Source organism: Pongo abelii, chromosome 20, assembly GCF_028885655.2.
Source record: "Pongo abelii isolate AG06213 chromosome 20, NHGRI_mPonAbe1-v2.0_pri, whole genome shotgun sequence".
Taxonomy (NCBI): Eukaryota; Metazoa; Chordata; class Mammalia; order Primates; family Hominidae; genus Pongo; species Pongo abelii.
The window spans coordinates 18,283,032-18,307,450 of record NC_072005.2 but is presented as its reverse complement, the minus strand read 5'-3'; the positions used below and the strand labels follow the sequence as shown (position 1 = coordinate 18,307,450).

Sequence of the window (24,419 nt, the reverse complement as noted above, 5' to 3'; positions counted from 1 at the left end):
TACTGTCTCTCCCCATGCTGGCTTCAGACACTGGTGCCACCCCAGGCACACCCCCACTTCTCTCTGCCCTCCAGACTGTTGGTCTTACTGTTCTTTCCTGCTGGGGAGACCTCCCGAGAGTTTCTCCCAAATATGCATCTCAACCTCTGAGGACGAAAGAGTGGTGGATGAATGGATAGACAGGTGGATGGGTGGGTAAATGAATGGATGGATGAATTAATAAATACATGTATGGATGGATGGATGGATGGATGGATGGATGGATGGATGTGTGGCTGGATGGATATATCGGTAGGTAGATAAATGGATGGATGGGTGGGTGTATGGATGAATGAATACATGGATGGATGGATGGATAGACTGGTGACTAGATGGATAGATGGATGGTTGGGTGAATGGATAATGGGTGAATGAATGCATGGATGCATGGATGGATAGACTGGTGACTAGATGGATAGATGGATGGTTGGGTGAATGGATAATGGATGAATGAATGCATGGATGCATGAATGAATACATGGATGGATGGATGGATGGATTAATGAATACATGGATGGATGGGTGAATGGGTGGATGGTGGGGTGGATGGATGGATGGATGGATTAATACATGGATGGATGGATGAATGAATGGATGGATAAATGGGTGGATGGTGGGGTGGATGGATGGATTAATACATGGATTGATGGATGGATGGATGGATGGACGGATGGATGGATGGTGAGGTGGATGGATGGATGGATTAATACATGGATGGATGGATGGATGGTGGGCTGGCTGGATGGATGGATGGATGGGTAGATGGATGAATGAATACATGGATGGATAGATGGATGGGTAGATGGGTGGATGGATGGATGAATACATGGATGGATAAATACATGGATGGATGGGTGAATGGGTGGATGGTGGGGTGGATGGATGGATGGATGGATGGGTAGATGGGTGGATGGATGGATGAATACATGGATGGATGAATACATGGATGGATGGGTGAATGTGTGGATGGTGAGGTAGATGGATGGATGGATAGATGGGTGGATGGATGAACGAATACATGGATGGTTGGATAGATGGATGGGTAGATGAGTGGATGGGTGGATAAGTACATGCATGGATGGATGGGTAGATGGGTGGATGGTGGGGTGGATGGATGATGGATGAATACATGGATGGATGGATGGATGGATGGGTGAATGGATGAATTCATGGGTGGATGGATGGGTAGATGGTGGATGGGTGAATAAATACATGAATGGATGGGTAGATGGTGGATGAATGAATAAATACATGGATGGATGGGTAGATGGGCAGATAAATACATGGGTGGATGGATGGGTGGTGGTAGGAGGGTGCATAGATGGGAAGGTGGGTGGGTGGGAGGGCTGATGATCACTTGGGTGTAGACCCCAAGGCTGAGCCCTTCTCCCCACACAGTGCAAGGCCAGGGATGTCATTATGTCTTCATTGCCTTTGCAGCTGCCTGCAGAACCAGTGAGTGCTGTTTTCAGGACCCGCCATATCCGGATGCAGACTCAGGTTCGGGACAGTTCCTCATTGTTGGCTGAGGATTATGTAGGGCTCTGCCTGACCCCATCCACAGCAGCCCCTCCCATGGCTTCCACCACCCGGCCAAAGGCTCAGCCCCACCTGTGGTCTTGGGAGCCCTCACCCCACCACCTGCTGGCCCATTCTCACCAGGTTCAAGGTGCTCTCGAGTAGCCAGCCGCCTCTCTGAACCTCATCACTTCCCTAGCATGGTCCCAGGGCTGGTGTCTGTGTCTGTTCAGATTGGTCGGTACATGGGAGAAAGTACCTGTTAAGCATTTTGAAGCCCTCCCACCTGATAAATTATTGGAACATTTATTTTATTTATTTATTTTTGAGACGGAGTCTTGTTCTGCTGCCCAGGTTGGAGTGCAGTGGCCTGATCACAGCTCACTGCAACCTCCGCCTCCCAGGTTCAAGCTATTCTCCGGCCTCAGCCTTCCAAGTAGCTGGGATTACAGGCGCCCGCCACCACACCTGGCTAATTTTTGTATTTTTAGTAGAGACGAGGTTTCACCATGTCGCCCAGGCTGGTCTTGAACTCCTGAGCTCAGGTGATGGTGAGCCACCCGCCTCAGCCTCCCAAAGTGCTGGGATTCCAGGAATGAGCCACCACGCCCGGCCATATTGTCGGAACATTTATGCTCCTAATGCACCCTGAAAAGGGTCTGACACTGAGCAGACACGCTGTCCATTCTTTTGTTTGATAACGATTTACTGAGCATCTTCTATGTGCGGACACAGTTCTAGACATAGGGAACTGGCTGTGAGCTCAACTGACTTCCCAAGACCACAGCCTAGTGGAAGAGATAGACAACAGGCAAACAAATGTCTATCACAAATGTGATGATGTGTTTTGAAGAACCAGAGGAGGGAAGCTGGGGCCCGGGGGACCCCCCAAAAAAAACACCAGAGGAAGGTGAGGGATAGAGAGAGGGGTGGCAGGACATCTGGCCTCTGTGAGGACAAGTTAGGAGGCTGAGGATTCGGAATAGGTTGAGGTGAGAGATGGCCGGAGATGAGGTAGGAAGGACGCAGGGAGGGTTTAGGCTGAGGTAACGCTGAAAGATGTAAGCATCACAAAGATTTGTCCTAGGCACGAAGACCCCTCCAGACTCTGATCTGTTCCCAAGCCTACAGGATCTCTTCCAGGCTCGGCCTCGGGTCCTAGGGACCTGAGCTGCTATCGGATATCCAGTGATCATTACGAGTGCTCCTGGCAGTATGAAGGTCCCACAGCTGGGGTCAACCACTTCCTGCGATGTTGGTAAGGACCCCTCTATCATTCCCAAACCCTCACCCACCATCCCACTCTTGCTCCAACCTCCTCTGGTGCCCCTACTGTCGGGTGCGTGATCTTGGCTGGGTCAACACTCCTTCCTGGGCTTCAGTTTCTCATCTAAGAAGAGAGAGTAGGAGGATTGTGGTGGGGGTTGGTCAGTGAACGTAGGCATCCCAGGGTGGGTGGCCATGAGGGTCTCTCTACTCCTTTTTTCTTCTTCACCCTTTCACTTATCCATCCATCCATCCATCCATCCATCCATCCGTTTCTTTTTTCTTTTCTCTTTTCTTTTTTTTTTTTTTTTTTTGAGACGGAGTCTTGCTCTGTTGCCCAGGCTGGAGTGCAGTGTCATGATGTCAGCTCACTGCAACCTCTGCCTCCTGAGTTAGAGTGATTTTCCTGCCTCAGCCTCCTGAGTAGCTGGGACTATAGGCACACGCCACCACACCTGCTAATTTTTGTATTTTTAGTAGACACAGAGTCTCACCATGTTGGCCAGGCTGGTCTTGAACTCCTGGCCTCAGGTGATCCACCCCCCTTGGCCTCCCAAAGTGCTGGGATTACAAGCATGAGGCACTGCGCCCAGCCCTTTCATTCGTTTCTTCACTGTGTAGTGCAGTCCTTGCTGGGAGATACTGGGGTCCCTCAAACCCCTCCAGTCCCAGATTGATCTCCAAGGAACCCCCAGGCTGGGGGAGGAGGGGTACAAGGGACAGAAAAGGATGCTGGGGGCTGGGCGCAGTGGCTCACGCTTGTAATCCCAGCACTTTGGGAAGCTGAGGTGGGCGGATCACTTGAGGCCAGAAGTTGGAGACCACCCTGGCCAACATGGTGAAACCCCATCTCTACTAAAAATACAAAACTTAAACGCATATGGTGGCATGTGCCTGTAATCCCAGCTACTAGGGAGGCTGAGGTGGGAGAATTGCTTGAACCAGGGAGGTGGAGGTCGCAGTGAGCCGAGATTGTGCCACTGCACTCCAGCCTGGGTGACAGACTGAAACTCCATCTCCAAACAAACAAACAAACACCAAAAAAATGATGCTGGGATGTGATGCACAAAGTCAGCTGTGGGGTCCACTAGGACCCCAGACTCGGCACCGACACTCCTTCCTGCTGCAGCCTTAGCTCCGGGCGCTGCTGCTACTTCGCCACTGGCTCAGCCACCAGGCTGCAGTTCTCCGACCAGGCTGGGGTGTCTGTGCTGTACACCGTCACACTCTGGGTGGAATCCTGGGCCAGGAACCAGACAGAGAAGTCTCCTGAGGTGACCCTGCAGCTCTACAACTCAGGTTGGCACCTTGTTCTCCCCCCGTCCCTTTTTTACCCAGAGAGACCATCAGGCTGCAAGGCTGGAGCTGGAGGGGATTCCTGGCCCCTGGCAAGGGACTTGATACTACTAGCCATTGTCACTTCACATAGTGTCACACAAACACTATTGTGACAAAGCAGTCTTTCATGGTCCCCTTACCAATCCCCTATTCCTGGGCACTTAGATTGCTTCTGGTTTCTCTCTGCTAGCCATAATGCTGCCAAGACCTGGTTGGGTTCTTAATATCTGTTCTCATGACTCAACATCATGTATTTTGCCGGGTGCGGTGGCTCACGCCTGTAATCCCAGCACTTTGGGTGGATCACAAGGTGATCACCTTGAGGTGGGCGGATCACAAGGTCAAGAGATCGAGACCATCCTGGTCAACATGGTGAAACCCCATCTCTATTAAAAATACAAAAATTAGCCAGGAGTGGCCACGCATGCCTGTAGTCCCAGCTACTGGGGAGGCTGAGGCAGGAGAATCGCTTGAACCCGGGAGGTGGAGGTTACAGTGAGCTGAGATTGAGCCACTGCACTCCTGCCTGGCGACAGAGCAGGACTCCATCTAAAAAACAACAGCAACACACACAAAAAAGCCAAAAAATTTGCCTGGTGTGGTGGTGCATGCCTGCAATCTCAGCTACCTGGGAGGCTGAGGCTGGAGAAGGGCTTGAATCCAGGAGGCAGAGGTTGTAGTGAGCTAAGATCAAGTCACTGCATTCCAGCCTGGGTGACAGAGCAAGACACTGTCTCAAAAAAAAAAAAAAAAAAAAAAAAGAAAGAAAAGAAAAGAATGAAGGAAATCATGTCATTTGCCACAACATGGACAAAGCTGGAGGACATTATGTTGAGTGAAGTAAGCCAGGCACAGAAACAAAAATACTTCATGCTCTCACTTACACGTATAATCTTTTTTCTTTTTTTTTTTTTTTTTGAGATGGAGTCTCGCTCTGTCGCCCAGGCTGGAGTGCAGTGGTGCGATCTCGGCTCACTGCAAGCTCTGCCTCCTGGGTTCACACCATTCTCCTGCCTCAGCTTCCCCAGTAGCTGGGACTACAGGCGCCCGCCACCGCGCCCGGCTAAGTTTTTGTATTTTTAGTAGAGATGGGGTTTCACTGTGGTCTTGATCTCCTGACCTCATGATCCGCCCGCCTCGGCCTCCCAAAGTGCTGGGATTACAGGCGTGAGCCACCGCGCCCAGCCCACTTACATGTATAATCTTAAAAAAAAAAGTCGAATATCTAGGCACTGAAAGTAGAACTGTGGTTACCGGGGATGGAGAGAAGGAGGAAACGGGGGAGATGTAGGTCAAAGGAATACAATTTGTAGTTATGCAGCACAAATAAATCTAGCGTTCCAATGTACAGTAGAGAACTATAATTAAAAATAATGTATATTGAAAATGTGCTAAAATAATAGATTTTAGGGCTGGGTGCGGTGGTTCACGCCCTAATCCTAGTACTTCGAGAGACCGGGGTGGGAGGATCACCTGAGGTCAGGAGTTCGAGACCAGCCTGACCAACATGGTGAAACCCCATCTCTACTAAAAATACAAAAATTAGTCGAGTGTGGTGGCGGGCGCCTGTAATTCCAGCTACTCGGGAGGCTGAGGCAGGAGAATCACTTGAACCTGGGGTATGGAGGTTACAGTGAACCGAGATCACACCAATGCACTCCAGCCTGGGTGACAGAGGGAGACTCCATCTCAAAAAAAAAAAAAAAAAGAAAAAATTTTAAGTGTTCTCACCACACACCAAAAAAGTAATTATAGAAGGTGATGTATATGTATATATGTATATATATTTTTAAGAGATGGGGTCTTGCTATGTTGGCCAGGGTGGTCTTGAACTCCTGGGCTCAAATGATCCTCCTGCCTTGGCCTCCCAAAATGCTTGGAGTATAGGCATGGGCCCCTGTGCCTGGCCATGGATATGTTAAATTCCTTACTGTAGTAACCATTTCACTATGGATATGTATATAAAGCCACCATACCTCTTAAATTTATACAATGATATTAAAAAAAAATCAGGCAGAGTATGACCGCAGTGCAGCAGGACTATTTTATGCGAATTTACGTCTCTCCTTAGGTCAGGTTCCTTGAAATGGATCTAAAAACTAAGTACGATTTCCCTGATAGTTCTAAACAAACAAACAAACAAACAAAGAATTGGCTGGACACAGTGGCTCATGCCTATAATCCCAGCACTTTGGGAGGCCGAGGCGGGCGGATCACCCGCAAGAGACGGGCACTTTTGTAAATTGCTTGTCAGAATCGATTACCCTCTGGCAAGCAATTTACAAAAGTGCCTGTCTCTTCACAGCCTTGCCAGCAATGGGTGTTAATATTTTAAAGATATCTTCACTAACAGGATCCTGTGTATAAATCTTTATTAAAAATTATTTATTTATTTTTAAATTTTAATTTAATTTTAATTTGTTTTGAGACAGAGTCTTGCTCTGTCACCCAGGCCGGAGGGCAGTGGTGGGATCTCGTTTAACTACAACCTCCGCCTCCTGGGTTCAAGCGATTCTCCTGCCTCAGCCTCCCAAGTAGCTGGGATTACAGGTGCCCACCACCATGCCTGGCTAATTTTTGTATTTAGTAGAGATGGTGTTTCACCGTGTTGGCCAGGTTGGTCTTAAACTCCTGACCTCAGATGATCCACCCGCCTCGGCTTCCCAAAGTGCTAGGATTACAGCTATGAGCCACTGCGCCTGGCCATATTTGTTGTTTTTTTAGAGACAAGGTCTCCCTCTGTTTCCTAGACTGGAGTGCAGTGGTGTGATCAGGGCTCACTTCCGCCTCAACCTCCTAGGCTCAAGTGATCCTCCCATCTCACTCTCCTAAGTAGCTGGAACCACAGTCATTAACTACCATGCCTGGCTAATTTTTATGTAGAGATTGGGGAGGGGGTGTCTCTCTATGTTGCCCAGGCTGGTCTAGAACTCCTGGGCTTAAGTGATCTTCCTGCCTTGGCCTCCCAAAATACTGGAATTACAGGGTGAGCCACCGTATGTGGCTTGTGTATAAATCTTGACTTTTTGATCATAGTATACCAGGCTTAGCTGGGACCTGCAAGGTGTCCCCTAATTCATATTTAGGGATTCAGTTGCTTATCCTGGACAGGGTGGATTTTCAGGGCCCATTAACTCACATACGTGTGGGCTGCCCCTTGCCAATCCCAACCTCTGCTTCCAGTTAAATATGAGCCTCCTCTGGGAGACATCAAGGTGTCCAAGTTGGCCGGGCAGCTGCGAATGGAGTGGGAGACCCCGGATAACCAGGTTGGTGCTGAGGTGCAGTTCCGTCACCGGACACCCACCAGCCCATGGAAGTTGGTGAGTTTGTTTCCCAAGTCCAGGGTGGACACGGGCCTCTCCAGGGCACCTTCACCCCCAAATCAGTCTCACCATCTCTGCATCTGTCCCCGCTCCCAACCAGCCCCCACTCTAGCCCCTGAGGTGGTTTTTTTTTTTCTTTTTTTTTTCTTTTTTTGAGACGGAGCCTTGCTCTGTCGCCCAGGCTGGAGTGCAGTGGCACGATCTCAGCTCACTGCAACCTCTGCTTCCCGGGTTCAAGCGATTGTCCTGCGTCAGCCTCCCGAGTAGCTGGGATTACAGGCATGCGTCCACCACCACGCGCAGCTAATTTTTGTATTTTTAGTAGAGACAGGGTTTCGCCATGTGGGCCAGGCTGGTCTCAAACTCCTCAGGTGATCTGCCCACCTTGGCCTTCCAAAGTGCTGGGAATACAGGCATGAACCACCACACCTGGCTCCCACTAAAATTTTTTAAAATAAATTTTTTCTTTTGGAATAATCTTCGATTTTCAGAAAAGTTACTATATAAACTGGTGCAGAGAACGCCCATATACCCTTTACTCAAACTCCTCTAATGTTAACGTCTTAGATAAACTCCAGGCATTATTTGAATGTCACCAATTTTTCCAGGAATGTCTTTTTTCTGTTCCCAGATTCAATCCAGGATCCCATGTTGTGTTTAGTAAAATAATTATTAATTTTTAAAATTTAGTTATAATAATTTTTTACTGCTTTATATGTTCCTAAAGATGGTTTGAACCTAGAGAAGGTTCTCTAGTAATTAACTATAGAAATAAACTCTGAAAGTATGGTCTTTAATTTAAAAAAATTTAGCGAGGTGCAATGGCTCACGCCTGTAATCCCAGTGCTTTGGGAGGCCGAGTTGGGGTGGGATTGCTTGAGGCCAGGCGTTTGAGACCAGCCTGGGCAACATGGTGAAATCCCACCTCTACCAAAAATGCAAAAATTAGCTGGGTGTGATGGTGCATGCCTGTAGTCCCAACTACTCAGGAGGCTGAGGCGGGAGGATCACCTGAGCCCTGGGAGGTTGAGGCTTCAATAAGCCGTGATTGCACCACTGCACTCCAGCCTAGATGACAGAGTGAGACTGTGTCTCTGATAAATAAGTAAATAAATAAATAATTGTAAAACAGCAAATATTTTTCAGCACCAAAATGCAAAACAGTATATGAATATGTTCTTATTCTAGGGCGACTGCGGACCTCAGGATGATGATACTGGTGAGAATATTAATAGTAATGACAACAACAGCTGCAGCAAATTGGCATTAATTGAGCGCCTACTGTATGCCAGGTCCAATGCTGAATTTTTTGTATGCCTCTTACCCTGCCCCATAGTTCAGTATTGGATTATTTCCAAATTGCACGTGGGGAAACAAATCAAGACTTGGAGGGGGTGAGAAGCCTTTGGCCAAGGTCACAACCCAAGGGATGGCCGTAGCCAGGACTTGAACTGAGGGGCAGGGATGGACGTGGGTGATCCTGGAGGCCCTAAGAGGACCCAGCATGTGGCTCTGTACACAGTTGGAGCTCAATAAGTGCATGATGGTTAAGTGACTGGTGCCAAGTCCTGGACAATTCTTACAGCCTGATGTTCGACCTGCCTCTCCCCAGAGTCCTGCCTCTGCCCCCTGGAGATGAATGTGGCCCAGGAATTCCAGCTCCGACGACGGCGGCTGGGGAGACAAGGAAGTTCCTGGAGCAAGTGGAGCAGCCCCGTGTGCGTTCCCCCTGGTAAGATCACTCCGGGCACAGGAACAGGGGCAAGCGTTAGAAATAAGGCAGCAGCTGGAGGTGGTGGTGCACCCCTGTAGTTCCAGCTGCTCAGAAGGCTGAGGCGGGAGGATCACTTGAGGTCAGTGATTTGAGACCAGCCCGGGCAACATAGTGAGACCCCATCTCTAAAAAATAAAATAGAATGGGGCCGGCCGGGTGTGGTGGCCCACGCCTGTAATCCCAGCACTTTGGGAGGCAGAGGCGGGTGGATCACGAGGTCAGGAGTTCAAGACCAGCCTGGCCAAGATGGTGAAACTCCATCTCTACTAAAAACTACAAAAAAAATTAGCTGGGCGTGGTGGCAGGCGCCTGTAATCCCTACTAGTAGCTGTAATCAGCTACTCGGGAGGCTGAGGCAAGAGAATCGCTTGAACCCAGGCAGCAGAGGTTGCCGTGAGCCGAGATCGCGCCACTGCACTCCAGCCTGGGCGACAGAGTAAGACTCCGTCTCAAAAAAATAAAATAAAATAAAATAAAATAAAAATAAAAATAAAATGGGGCCAGGCGTGGTGGCTGATGCCCATAATCCCAGCACTTTGGGAGGCTGAGGCGGGCAGATCACTTGAGGTCAGGAGTTCGAGACCAGCCTGGCCAACATGGTGAAACCTCTTCTCTACTAAAAATACAAAAATTAGCTGGGCGTGGTGGCAGGAGCCTGTAATCCCAACTACTTGGGAGGCTGAGGCAGGAGAATCGCTTGAACTCGGGAGGTGGAGGTTGCAGGGATCCAAGATCACACCACTGCACTCCAGCCTGGGCGACAGGACCAGACTCTGTCTCAAAAAGTTAAAAAAAAAAAAAAAGTAATAATAAAATAAAATGGGAAAAGAAATAAGGCAGCAGGTATCAGAAACAAGGTGGTGAGTGTTAGAAATAAAGCAGAGGGAGAAATGGGTGCTCAAACCCTGACAATGTGGCATCTGGTCTTGCTGCACCCACTTTAGGGTTTTTTGCTGCTGTTTTTTGTTTGTTTGTTTGTTTGTTGTTTTTTGTTTGTTGTTTTTTTTGAGATGGAGTCTTGCTCTGTCACCCAGGCTGGAGTGCAGTGGCGCCATCTCAGCTCACTGCAAGCTCCGCCTCCCAGGTTCACGCCATTCTCCTGCCTCAGCCTCCCAAGTAGCTGGGACTACAGGTGCCTGCAACCATGCCTGGCTAATTTTTTGTATTTTTTAGTAGAGAAGGGGTTTCACCGTGTTCGCCAGGATGGTCTCAATCTCCTGACCTCGTGATCCGCCCTCCTCAGCCTCCCAAAGTGCTGGGATTACAGGCGTGAGCCACTGCGCCTGGCTTACTGCTATTTTTTGTTTTGTTTTGTTTTGAGACAGTATCTTGCTCTGTCACCCTGGCTGGAGTGCAGTGGTGCGATCTTGGCTCACTGCAACCCCCGCCTCACGGGTTCACGCGATTCTCCTGCCTCAGCCATCCGAGTAGCTGGGATTTACAGGCATGCACCACCACACCCAGCTAATTTTGTATTTTTAGTAGAGATGGGGTTTCACCATGTTTGCCTGGCTGGTCTCGAACTCCTGGCGTCAAGTGATCCTCCCACCACGGTCTCCCAAAGTGCTGGAATTCCAGGCATGAGCCACTGCGCTCAGCCCACTACAGGGCTTTATCAAGTGAGAATCATCAGGCTGAACCTCACAGTGTCTCAAGGACAATGTCACCTGCAGGTGGCAGGGTGTACTAAACGGCTGCTGCCCTGAGCCTGGGCAACAGGGAAATGAGTGAGAGGGTTTCAAACCATGCAGAAAGGCCTGGCGCTGTGGCTTATGCCTGTAATCCCAGCACTTTGGGATGCCGAGGCCAGAGGATTGTTTGAGGCCAGGAGTTTGAGAGAAGCCTGGGAATCAAAACGAGACCCTGTCTCTAGTCTATAAAACAACAGCAACAACAACAAAACCATGCAGAGAAATACATTTGCATTCAAAAAGAAACTTAGAGGCCAGGCGTGGTGGCTCACGCCTATAATTCCAGCAGTTTGGGAGGCCGAGGCAAGCGGATCACAAGGTCAGGAGTTCGAGAACAGCCTGACCAACATGGTGAAACCCCGTCTCTACTAAAAACACAAAAATTAGCCGGGCATGGTGGTGCATGCCTGTAATCCCAGCTACCTGGGAGGCTGAGGCAGGAGAATCGCTTGAACCCAGAAGGCAGAGGTTGCAGTGAGCCGAGATCGCACCAATGCACTCCAGCCTGGGCAATAGAGTGAGACTTCATCTCAAAAAACAAACGAACAAACAAACAAACAAAAAACCTTAGGCAACATGAGATTACAGGTGGCAGTTATCCCTGGGGATGCAAATTGTGTTAATTTTTCTTCCTTCAGTTTTTTCTCTTTTCTGCAATTTGGGGCAGCAAGTGATTTTCACTTTGTAAATGTGGAGAATCCATCATTTACAAAGAAAACATCCATCAGTCTTTCTCTCCTTCCAATTCGTCTGGTTGGTTTGGTTCTGATTGCAGAAAACCCCCCACAGCCTCAGGTGAGATTCTCGGTGGAGCAGCTGGGCCGAGATGGGAGGAGGCGGCTGACCCTGAAAGAGCAGGTAACGGGGCTGTCACAGGGCTGTGGGGTGGCCTGGGATGGGGAGCAGGAGGCAAAGGGCTGGAGAGGGATGAGCAAGTGGTAGATGGAAGGAGACGAGATGTAGAGGTGGCAGGAAGTGGGCAAACTGTGGGTTTAACTCCGAAGGTAATAGGGAGCCATGGAGTGTGCGTGAGCAGGGGAGGCACATGACTGGACTCAGATGTTCACAGGCTTTCCCTGGCTCCTGTGTGAGAAACAGTGTGTGGGGGAATTGCACAGAAGCCAGAAGGCCAGGAAAGAGATAATGGTGACTGCATTTGCCGGGGTAGCAGATTATTGCTTTAAGTCCCAAAACAACCCATTAAGTGCAGTCTGATTGGCCCCATTTTACAGACAGGGAAACTGAGGCATAGAGGGAGTATCTCTGTTGAGACAAAACTGACAAATACTTCACTCACTGACTTTACCATAGTCATCTTAGTCAGGTCCCTAATGAGCTGTTACTATAAGGCTGTAGCAAAAATCCTTTAATTCCTATGTTCCTCTAACTCAAATTCTTTTTCTTTTTTTTTTGAGATGGAGTCTTGCTCTGTCGCCCAGGCTGGAGTGCAGTGGCGCCATCTCGGCTCACCACAAGCTCCGCCTCCCGGGTTCACGCCATTCTCCTGCCTCAGCCTCCCGAGTAGCTGGGACTACAGGCACCCACTACCACGCCGGGCTAATTTTTTGTATTTTTAGTAGAGACGGGGTTTCACCATGTTAGCCAGGATGGTCTCGATCTCCTGACCTCATGATCCACCCGTCTCAGCCTCCCAAAGTGCTGGGATTACAGGCGTGAGCCACCGCGCCCAGCCTCTCAAATTCCTTTTCTAAGGAAAAATTTTCTGCTTGAGGTAACTGGGTTAAAAGATGGAAACATTCTTGTTTTCCTGAATGTCAGTGGGTTTTGTCAATTTCCCACCTCCCCCAAGCTAGATGTGTGCTGGAGATGAATGCCTGTCTCACAGCAGCTTTGCCAGCATTGAGGTTTATTATTTTTTAAATTTTTGATGCATGTTATTGGCTGTGGCCTTTGTCCAAGTCTGTCTTCATAGGCTGTGCCCTGCTGTCTGCCTATGGGATAATGAGTGTGATCAGGTCCCCACAAGCTGTCTTTCATACTCCTGACAGCCAACCCAGCTGGAGCTTCCAGAAGGCTGTCAAGGGCTGGCGCCTGGCACAGAGGTCACCTACCGACTGCAGCTCCACATGCTGTCCTGCCCGTGTAAGGCCAAGGCCACCAGGACCCTGCACCTGGGGAAGATGCCCTATCTCTCGGGTGCTGCCTACAACGTGGCTGTCATCTCCTCGAACCAATTTGGTCCTGGCCTGAACCAGACGTGGCACATTCCTGCCGACACCCACACAGGTGCCTCCTCTGGGTGGGGAGGGCAGTATGAGGGCCCCTCAGAGCTGAGCACCTACTCTGAGCCTCAGCTAGACCAGGGTGAGAGGAGTGAGGCAGAAAATTTTAAAGGAGTGCCTAATTTAGGGGTGTATCAAAAATTCAGTAATCAGCCAGGCACGGTGGCTCACACCTGTAATCCCAGCACTTTGGGAGGCCAAGGCAGGTGAATCACCTGAGGTCAGCAGTTTGAGACCAGTCTGGCCAACGTGGTGAAATCCAGTCTCTACTAAAAATACAAAAATTAGCTGAGTGTGGTGGCTGTAGTCCCAGCTACTTGGGAGGCTGAGGCAGAAGAATCGCTTGGACCCAGGAGCCAGAGGTTGCAGTGAGCCGAAATTGTACCATTGCAATCCAGCCTGGGCAACAAAGAGCGAGACTGTGTCAAAAAAAAAAAAAAAAAAAAAAAAAAAAATTCAATAATCAAGATCCATAATGCAGTTTTTTGTTGTTGTTGGTCTGTTTGTTTGTTTGTTTAAGAGACAGAGTTTTGCTATATTGCCCAGGCTGGACTTGAACTTCTGGACTCAAGCAATCTTTCTCCCTCAGCCTCCCAAATAGCTGGGAATATAGGCATGTGCCATCATACCTGGCTATTATGTAATATTAAACAACAACAACAACAACAAAAACTAGCTGAGCCACTGCACTCCACCCTGGGTGATAGAGCTACACTCTGTTTCAAAAAAGAAAAAAGAAAGAAAGAAAGAAAAAAGGCTAGAGTTGACCCTGTGTTTATTTAAGATCTAATTTCTTTTTTTCTCGTGACAGATGGCATGATCTCAGCTCACTGCAACCTCCGCCTCCCAGATTCAAGAGATTCTCCTGCTTCAGCCTCCCAAGTAGCTGGGATTACAGGCATCTGCCACCATACCCGGCTAATTTTGTATTTTTAGTAGAGACGGGGTTTCACCATGTTGGCCAGGCTGGTCTCGAACTCCTGACCTCAAGTGATCCACCTGCCTTGGCCTCCCAAAGTGTTGGGATTATAGGCGTGAGCCACTGCGCCCAGCCTAATTTTTGTATTTTTAGTAGAGATGGAGTTTCACTATGTTGCCCAGGTTGGTCTCAAACTCCTGCCCTCAGGTGATCCACCCGCCTCAGCCTCTCAAAGTGCTGGGATTACAGGTGTGAGCCACTGTGGCCGACCTACATTTTTATTATTTTTGAGCTAGGTTCTCAGTCTGTTGGCAGACTGGAGTGCAATCATGGCTCACTGCAGCCTTGAACTCCCAGACTCAAGTGATCCTTCCACCTCAGCCTCTGGAGTAGCTGGGACTACAGACATGCACCACCACACCTGGTTATTTTTTTATTTTTATTTTTTGTAGAGACAGGGGTCTCCCTATGTTGCCCAGGCTGGTCTCGAACTCCTGGGCTCAAGCGATCCACCCGTCTCCACCTCCCAAAGTGCTAGGATTACAGGCGTGAGCCACCATACCCAGCCTGGTCCCATATCATAGTGAAATGGTGCCTGTAAAGCTCTCAGCATTGGCTTGGCACATGCATTCGGTACTCAATAAATGGCAGTTGCTATCCCCAGAATTGCAAGCAGTATCCATCTCTCTGACATTCATGCAGATGCCCTGGCGGGAGGGTGTGGGAGAGATTTGCCCAGGGACTGAGTGGGTGTGTGCTCGTGCTTCTGAGTTTGGCATGAGACCACCAGTGGGGCCGGTCACGCCGGGGAGGCCTGGTCTTGCATCACACTCTCTGCCTAGGCGAGGCAAGTGGTGGGCAGCCAGGTATCTGCCACAGCCGGAGACGCCTACAAGGCTGGAAGTGGGTGTAATGGCAGTACAGGAAGCCCTCATGGTGACTATCCTGGCGAGGAGACAGCAGTTAGGCTGGAGGAGGACTCAGCTCATTCAAACACCATCTGCTGACTGGGTGCGGTGGATTACGCCTGTAATCCCAGCACTTTGGGAGGCCAAGGCAGGTGGATCACTGGAGGTCAGGAGTTCGAGACCAGCCTGGGCAACATGGTGAAACCCCATCTCCACCAAAAAATAATAATAATAAATTAGCCAGACATTGTGGCGCGCGCCTGTAGTCCCAGCTACTCAGGAGGCTGAGGCAGGAGAATTGCTTGAACCCGGGAGGCTGAGATTGCAGGGAGCCGTGATCATGCCACTGCACTCCAGCCTGGGTGACAGAGCAAGAATCCGTCTCCAAAGAAAAAACAAAAAAACAAACGCCATCTGCTACCCACTTTGTGCCTGGCCCCCAGGCAGCCTCCAGTGCAGGGAAACAGCCAAACACAGACATCCCTGGCCCTGTAGGGTCAGGGGTATAGATGAGAGGGTGGGAGAGAGGCTGCAGGAGCCAGAGAAGGGGGCTGGGGAGAGAGACAGCAACTGTCTCGATGGGTCTCTCTCCTCTCCTTCCAGAACCAGTGGCTCTGAATATCAGCGTCGGAACCAACGGGACCACCATGTATTGGCCAGCCCGGCCTCAGAGCACGACGTATTGCATTGAATGGCAGCCCGTGGGCCAGGACGGGGGCCTTGCCACCTGCAACCTGACTGCGCCGCAAGACCCGGATCCGGCTGGAATGGGTAATGGCCTGGAATGGCCTGCCTCTACCCCTCCTCTGTGCCCTCCCTTTTAGGTCCTGGTGGGTTCAAACCTGCAGGGAAGGCACATAGTGGGTGTCTAAGGCCCAGAGAGGTGTTGCTGCTTACTCAATGTCATACAGAGGTAGGGACAGGGTGAGGTTCAGAGCCTTTCACCCATATGGGTCTGGAACCTCTTGCTGGCATCCTGAGCTCAGTTCCAGGCAGATCGCACACCTACAGGTAATGAATCTCAGATCCTAAGGTGTTTGTTAAATATTCAACCGCACCAGGGAAGGTGGCAGTTCGCGAGATGCTGGTGGCAAATTAATGAGGAGTCTTTAGGGAAAGGGGGGCTGTGAGGCTCAGGTGCCCTCTCACTCTTCCGCTTCCTACTCTGGGCCTTGCCAGAGCCCCAGAAAGCCTCAGCCTCAGCCTGTTCCTTGAGGAATACACAGCCTGAGGACACAGAACTGGACACGGAACCCCTGACCCCATTGTCCAGGGAAGGTGGCTAACACCTGTAATACCAGCACTTTGGGAGGCCGAGGCAGGTGGATCAACTGAGGTCAGGAGTTCGAGACCAGCCTGGCCAACATGGAGAAACTCTGTCTCTACTAAAAATATAAAAATTAGCCAGGCATGGTGGTGGGCACCTGTAAATCCCAGCTACTCAGGAAGCTGAGGCAGGAGAATCACTTGAACCCGGGAGGCGGAGATTGCAGTGAGTCAAGATTGCACTATTGCACTCCAGCCTGGGTGACACAGCGAGACTCCATCTCAAAAAAAAAAAAGCCCTAGTTCCATGGAGTAAGGGCTGGGTTAGAGAGGGATGGGGATGGGGTTGGGGGCGTTGCATAGGGAAGAGATCTTGGAGGAGGGGTTATTGGTGCAAGGGCTTTGAAGCATGAGTAGGAGTTTTCTGGGGGTTCCTGGCAGATGGCACAGCCAGTGCAAAGGTGCAGAGGTGGGAACACAATCTACTGAATGGCCTGGCCTTTGCTTATCCTTCTAGCAACATACAGCTGGAGTCGAGAGTCTGGGGCAATGGGGCAGGAAAAGTGTTACTACATTACCATCTTCGCCTCTGCGCACCCCAAGAAGCTCACCTTGTGGTCTACAGTCCTGTCCACCTACCACTTTGGGGGCAATGGTAAGTGATCCAAACCTGCAGGTTTACATTATCTTTTCTTTTTAAATAATTTTTAAAAATAGAGGCTGGGCACGGTGACTTACGCGTGTAATCCCAGCGTTTTGGGAGGCCAAGGTGGGTGGATCACCTGAGGTCAGGAGTTTGAAACCAGCCTGGCCAACATGGCGAAACCCTGTCTCTACCAAAAATACAAAAATTAGCTGGGTGTGATGGCGGGTGCCTGTAATCCCAGATACTTGGGAGCCTGAGGCAGGAGAATCACTTGAACCCTGGAGGCGGAGTTTGCAGTGAGTCGAGATCGTGCCACTGTACTCCAACCTGGGTGACAGAGCAAGACTCTGTCTCAAAAAAAAAAAAAAAAAAAAAAAAAGGACAGTGCTGTTAAGGCAGACAGAATGCTCACCCCTGTAATCCCAGCACTTTGGGAGGCTGAGGCTGGTGGATCACTTGAACCCAGGAGTTCAAGACTAGCCTGGGCAACATAGCAAGACCCTGTCTCTACAGAAAGAAAAAAATTTGCCAGCCATGGTGGCATGTGCCTGTAGTCCCAACTACTCAGGAGGCCGAGGTGGGAAGATCACTTGATCCCAGGAGATCAAGGCTGCAGTGAGCTATGATTGCACCACTGCAATCATACAACCTCCGCCTCCTAGGTTCAAGCCATTCTCCTGCCTCAGCCTCCTGAGTAGCTGGGATTATAGGTGTGCACTACCATGCCTGGATAATTTTTGTATCTTTAGTAGAGACAGGGTTTCAGCATGTTTGCCAGGCTGGTCTCAAACTCCTAAAGTCGTGATCCACCTGCCTTGGCCTCCCAAAGTGCTGGGATTACAGGTGTGAGACACTACGCCCGGCCAGCATTGTCCATTTTATAGATAAGAAAACTGAGGCCCAGGGAAGGCAAATGACAGTGACTGAGTGGCAGAACCAGAATTAAAACCCAACCCACCTGACTCTGTGTCCAATGCTACCCCCGTCTCTGGACAGTGGGAGGCTGGGCATTCAGAAAGTGCTCAACCAGCACTCCTTTTTTTTTTTTTTTTTTCTTGAGACAGAGTCTCTCTCTGTGGCCCAGGCTGGAGTGCAGTGGCACGATCTTGGCTCACTGAAACCTCTGCCTCCCGGGTTCAAGCGATTCTCGTGCCTCAGCCTCCCGAGTAGCTGGGATTACAGGCACCCACCACCACGTCTGGCTAATTTTTGTAGTTTTAGTAGAGACAGGGTTTCCCCATGTTGCTCAGGCTAGTCTCGAACTCCTGACCTTAAGTGATCTGGCCAACTTGGCCTCCCAATATGCTGGGATTGCAGGCATAAGCCATCGTGGCTGGCCTTTTTTTTTTTTTTTTTAAAGACAGGGTCTTGCTCTGTTGCCCAGGCTGGAGTGCAGTGGTACCATCTCGGCTCACTGCAACCTCTGCCTCCTGGGCTCAAGTGGTTCTCCTGCCTCAGCCTCCTGAGTAGCTGGGATTACAGGTGTCCACCACCATGCCTGGCTAATTTTTGTATTTTTAGTAGAGAAGGGGTTTTGCCATGTTGGCCAGGCTGGTCTCGAACTCCTGGCCTCAAATGACTCACCCACCTCGGCCTCCCAAAGTGCTGGGATTACAGGTGCGAGCCACTGTGCCAGGCCTCGACCAGCACTCTTGGAGTTGACTCTGACAGTGGTACTGGTTGCAGCCTCAGCGGCTGGGACACCACACCACGTCTCGGTGAAGAATCATAGCTTGGACTCTGTGTCTGTGGACTGGGCACCATCCCTGCTGAGCACCTGTCCCGGCGTCCTAAAGGAGTATGTTGTCCGCTGCCGAGATGAAGACAGCAACCAGGTGTCAGGTATGTGAGGCAGTGCAGACCTGGCTCGGGGAGGAAGGGAGGATCCTGGCCTGAGATCTGTCTTGCTGTGTGACCCTGGGCACCTTGCCGTCCTTCTCTGGGCCTTGGCTATCAAACCCTTAAAACAAGAGAATTGGCCAGGCAAGGTGGCTCACCTCCGTAATCCCAGCACTTTGGGAGGCCAAGGCGGGTGGATCAACTGAGGTCAGGAGTTCAAGACCAGCCTGAGCAACTTGGAGAAACCCCGTCTCTCCTAAAAATACAAAATTAGCTGGGCATGGTGGCACATGCCTGTAATCCCAGCTACACGGGAGGCTGAGGCAGGAGATCTCTTGAACCCAGGAGGCGGAGATTGCAGTGAGCCGAGATTATACCACTGCACTCCAGCCTGGGTGACAGAGTGAGACTCTGTCTCAAAAAAACAAAAACAAAAACAAACAAACAAAAAACAAAAACAAGAGAATTAGACTTGAGGGTCTTTTTTTTTTTTTTTTTTTTTTTAATTTTATAGACAGGGACTCACTCTGTGCCCAGGCTGGAGTGGAGTGCAGTGGTGCCATCATAGCTCACTGCAGCCTCAACCTCCTGGGCTCAAGCGATCCTCCCACCTCAGCCTCCCTAGTAGCTGGAAACACAGGTGCACACCACCATGCACAGTTAATATTTTATTTTTTGCAGAAATGAGGTCTTGCTATATTGCCCAGGCTGGGATTTTTTTTTTTTTCTTTTTGAGAGGGAGTCTGGCTCTGTCACCCAGGCTGGAGTGCAGTGGCGCCATCTCAGCTCACTGCAACCTCTGCCTCCCGGGTTCAAGCAATTCTGCCTCAGCCTCCCAAGTAGCTGGGATTACAGGCACGCACCACCATGCCTGGTAAATTTTTGTATTTTTAGGAGAGATGGGGTTTCACCATGTTGACCAGGCAGGTCTCGAACTCTTGACCTCAGGTGAATCATCCGCCTTGGCCTCCCAAAATGCTGGGATTACAGGTGTGAGCCACCGTGTCTGGCCTCACCCAGGCTGGTTTCAAACTTCTGGCCTCAAACTATCCTCCCACCTTGGTCTTCCAAAGTGCTGGGATTAGTCATGAGCACCCAGCTGAACTTGAGGGTCTTGATCACCCCTTGCAGACCCTGGAGAAGGCTGGGAGGGCACCAGCCAAGTGCTTATGGTGTGTTGGGTTCATCCATGGGAAGCTGCCCCTCACATGTAGCAGCAGCTGAAATCTCATCAAGCAGGGATGACTGTCTCCATTCCATAGATGAGGAAACTGAGGCCTGGAGGGGGGATCTGATGAGGGACAGGAAAGCCCACAAAATGGGGTTTAGCCAGGAGGGTTTTTGGCTTTCCCCAGGAAAGAGTTCAAGCGCACGTTGGTGGTGTTAGACAGAAACTTTTACTGAAGTGGCCGTGTAGAGCAGCAGCAGAAGTCCTGCTCCTTGCAGTGCGGGGACACCCCACAGGCAGGGCAGCTACCTCTCATATTTATACCTGCTTTTAATTATATGCAAATGAAGGGGCGGTTTATGCAGAAATATCTAGGATGAAGGTGGTAACTTCCGTGTTGTGGGATCATTGCCATGGACAGGGGTGGTAATTTCCGGGTGTTCCCATGGTAATGGTAAACTGACATGGCACACTGGTGGGCGTGTCTTACGGAAAGCCCAGGTCCTGCTTTAGCTAGTCCTCAATTTGGTCCTGTGTCCAAGCCCTGCCTCCAGAGTCCAATCCTGCCTCCAACCTCAGATCCACCTGCCCAAAGATCTAACAAGTCAGCCGGGCGTGGTGGCTCACGCCTGTAATCCCAGCACTTTGGGAGGCTGAGGCGGGGGGATCACTTCAGGCCAGGAGTTCAAGACCAGCCTGGCTAACATGGTGAAACCTCATGTGTATTAAAAATACAAAAAATTAGCTGGCTGTGGTGGTGGGCGCCTGTAATCCCAGCTACTCAGGAGGCTGAGGCACAAGAATCACTTGAACCTGGGAGGTGGAGGTTGCAGTGAGCTGAGATCGTGCCACTGCACTCCAGCCTGGGCAACAGAGTGAGACTCTATCTCAAAAAAAAAAAAAAAAAAACTTTTGAGATGAATGGGCACATTAAGAGAAGAGATTTTAGGCTGGGCACGGTGGCTCACGCCTATAATCCCAGCACTTTGGGAGGCCGAGGTGGGCGGATCACGAGGTCAGGAGATTGAGAACATCCTGGCTAACACAGTGAAACCCCATCTCTACTAAAAATACAAAAAATTAGCCAGGCGTGGTGGCCGGCGCCTGTAGTCTCAGCTACTTGGGAGGCTGAGGCAGGAGAATGGCGTGAACCCAGGATGCAGAGCTTGCAGTGAGCCGAGATGTCGCCACTGCACTCCAGCCTGGGCGAGAGAGCAAGACTCAGTCTCAAAAAAAAAAAAAAAAAAAAAAAGAGACAGAGTAGAGATTTTAGCAAAATGCCTATGAATCTCCGCCCCACCCACAGGCTGTGGTAGCCCAGCCTGGCCTCTGAGGAGTAAAGAGGTCCCAGGACTCAGGGTTGCCTTTCCCACTGCAGAGTATCCCGTGCAGCCCACAGAGACCCAAGTTACCCTCAGTGGCCTGCGGGCTGGTGTAGCCTACACGGTGCAGGTGCGAGCAGACACAGCGTGGCTGATGGGTGTCTGGAGCCAGCCCCAGCGCTTCAGCATCGGTAAGTGGAGGGGGTGGGACCCAGTTATTTACCCAGCATGCATTGCACTGCAATTCCCATAATGATCTTAGCAGTCCTGCTCTCACTCTCACTCCCTCCATGGCTCCCTACTGCCCTCAGGAGAAAGTAGCAGCTCAACCTGCTCCCATTGCCTTCTCTCGCAGCTTCCTCTCACACTCCAGGAGCCTTGCCCATGCAGGCCCTTCCCTCCCTCCTGCCTGGAATGTTTGTTTTCCACAGGGTCCAACTCCTATTCATCCTTCAAAACTCAGCTCAAAAGTTCCCTCCTCCAGCAAGCCTTCTCTGCCTCCTTCTGGCCATGCCCTTGTCTACAACTGTCCCTCCTCCCTGGTCTGACACTGCGGGGTTGGGGGTAGATGTGTCAAGGTATCTAGGGGCTCTTGGGGAGGAGGAAGATGCAGGAATCTGTTCATTGAGCGACAAATAAATGAATGCAAAAATAAGGAGGACATAGGCAAAGCCCTGTGTGGTGGCTTACGCCTGTAATCCCAGCACTTTGGGAGGCTGAGGCTGGAGGATTGCTTGAGCCCAGGAGTTCAAGACCAGCCTGGGCAACATGGTGAGACCTCATCTCTACAAAAAATATTTTTAAAATAGCGGGGTGTGGTGGTGCACACCTGTAGTCTCAGCTGCTCAGGAGGCTGAGGTGGGAGGATGGCTTGAGACCAGGAGTTCAAGGTTGCAGTGAGCCATGACTGCACCATTGCACTCTGACCTGGGTGACAGAGCAAGACCCTGTCTCAAAAAAAAAAAAAAAAATTGAAGAAGGAGAAGAAAGAAGAAGAAGAGGAAGAGGAATAGAAGAAGAGGGAGGAGGAGAAGGAGGAGGAGGAAGAGAACAACACAGGCTCTGTTATCTGGGGTGCATGGTTATAAGAGATTCAGAGATCAAATGATCCCTGTTTATGCCGTGGTGTTCTTTCAGTTCCAAGAGAACCAACTGGAACCCAGAGAATAAAAGAGTCAGGGCTGGTGTGGGGCAGGCAGGCCTGGGTCGAGGGGCAGCCATATGTGCCCTATGTGCAGGCTCCTGGAATTACGGGGTCTTTTTTTTCTTTTTGAGACAAATTTTCGCTCTTGTTGCCCAGGCTGGAGTGCAATGATGCGATCTTGGCTCACTGCAACCTCCGCCTCCCGGGTTCAAGCGATTCTTCTGTCTCACCCTCCCAAGTAGCTGGGATTACAGGCGCACACCACCACGCCTGGCTAATTTTTGTGTTTTTAGTAGAGACAAGTTTCATCATATTGGTCAGGCTGGTCTCGAACTCCTGACCTCAGGTGATCAGCCCGCCTTGGCCTCCCAAAGTGCTGGGATAACAGGCATGAGTCACTGTGCCCGGCCTGGAATTACAGAGTCTTGAACACTTCCTGCACGCCAGGCCTTTATTCCTTGACAGCTACCGGGCAGGTGGGTTCTGTGGTCTCCCAGTGAGAAGCCCGTGGCATGTGCACCAGGATCAGCAGCAAGTTCCTGGAGAAACCAGGCCCTCCCAGCTCCTTCCCTGAGGAAGAGGCAGGAGGTAGCCCTCCGCCAACCCACGCTCTCCCACCCCAGAAGTGCAGGTTTCTGATTGGCTCATCTTCTTCGCCTCCCTGGGGAGCTTCCTGAGCATCCTTCTCGTGGGCGTCCTTGGCTACCTTGGCCTGAACAGGTAACTGACACCTCTTACCGTTACCATAGCGATGGTAATGATGCTGGGCAGGGGAGCCCCAAAGTGGAGCTTAGCCCACAGATTGGGTCCTTGGCTTTGCCCAGGAAATAATTCAAGGGCAAGCCAGAGGTAGAAGAAAACAGCTTTATTGAAGCAGCAGTTATAGCTCCGTGACTGCCTCTGCAGAGCAGGGCTTCCCTGTAGGCGAAGAGTAGCCGCTGAGAGCGGTTTTGCAGTCAGATTTATACTTACTTTTAATTGCATGCAGATTAAGGGGGGCAGTTTATACAAAATTTCTTTTTCTTTCTTTCTTTCCTTTTTTTTTTTTTTTTGAGATGGAGTCTTACTCTGTTACCCAGGCTAGAGTGCAGTGGCACGATCTTGGCTTACTGCAACCTCCTCCTCCCAGGTTCAAGCCATTCTCCTGTCTCAGCCTCCCAAGTAGCTGGGACTACAGGTGCATGCCATCACACCCAGCTATTTCTTTCGTATTTTCAGTAGAGACAGGGTTTCACCATGTTGGCCAGGCTGGTCTTGAACTCCTGACCTCAAGTGATCCTATGCAGAAATTTCTAGGGAAGGGGTCATTCCTATGGAAAGGGGCGGTGACACCGGTGGCATGTCTGATTGAAAGCTGCTTTCAAGCCGGGCACGGTGGCTCACGCCTGTAATCCCAGCACTTTGGGAGGCTGAGGCAGGCAGATCGCTTTAGGCCAGGAGTTGGACACCAACCTGGCCAACATGGCGAAACCTGTCTCTACTAAAAATACAAAAATTAGTCGGGTGTGGTGGCACACGTTTGTAATCTCAGCTACTCAGGAGGCTGAGGCAGGAGAATCAATTGAACCCAGGAGGCAGAGGTTGCAGTGAGCCGAGATTGCACCACTGCACTCCAGCCTGGGCAACAAAGCAAGACTCCGTCTCCAAAAAAAAAAAAAAAAAAAAAACCTCAGCTCCTCTCACTGGCCCCCTTTCCTCCCCAGGGCCGCACGGCACCTGTGTCCGCCGCTGCCCACACCCTGTGCCAGCTCCGCCATTGAGTTCCCTGGAGGGAAGGAGGTAAGGATGCCTTTTCTAATTCTAAGTCTTTTTATTGGGTGCACACGCTGGACAAGGGTCACACATTAGCTCATTTTATTCTCCCCCAATCCATTAAGGTAAGGACTCCAAAACCAGTGCTCCAAACCCCTTCCCATTTTAAAGACAGGCAGGCAGAGGTCCATTTCCTGGCACTAGAAACAGAACTCAAAGTGGCTTTATTATAAAGGGCACCTGATGGAAAAATCCCAAGG

At 50.5% G+C, this 24,419-nt stretch overlaps 1 protein-coding gene across 2 annotated transcripts in view; it reads left to right on the top strand.

Annotated features, from left to right (window-relative positions):
• The window catches only part of IL12RB1 (interleukin 12 receptor subunit beta 1), a 28,355-nt gene that overhangs the window by 2,056 nt on the left and 1,880 nt on the right, over positions 1-24,419 (top strand). The window contains exons 2-10 of one of the 2 annotated variants that reach the window (XM_024237241.3): positions 1,480-1,539; positions 2,701-2,815; positions 3,953-4,122; positions 7,345-7,484; positions 8,676-8,706; positions 9,100-9,219; positions 11,728-11,810; positions 12,962-13,199; positions 14,007-14,780. In XM_024237241.3, the coding sequence (XP_024093009.3) occupies positions 1,480-1,539; positions 2,701-2,815; positions 3,953-4,122; positions 7,345-7,484; positions 8,676-8,706; positions 9,100-9,219; positions 11,728-11,810; positions 12,962-13,199; positions 14,007-14,131 (1,082 nt within the window). In that variant the 3' untranslated portion in view covers positions 14,132-14,780. Of the gene's footprint in view, positions 1-1,479; positions 1,540-2,700; positions 2,816-3,952; positions 4,123-7,344; positions 7,485-8,675; positions 8,707-9,099; positions 9,220-11,727; positions 11,811-12,808; positions 13,200-14,006; positions 14,781-15,625; positions 15,794-16,805; positions 16,944-18,620; positions 18,777-21,319; positions 21,455-23,030; positions 23,128-24,110; positions 24,187-24,419 lie in introns of those variants that run through there. The other variant, XM_063719347.1, reaches the window with a different exon arrangement.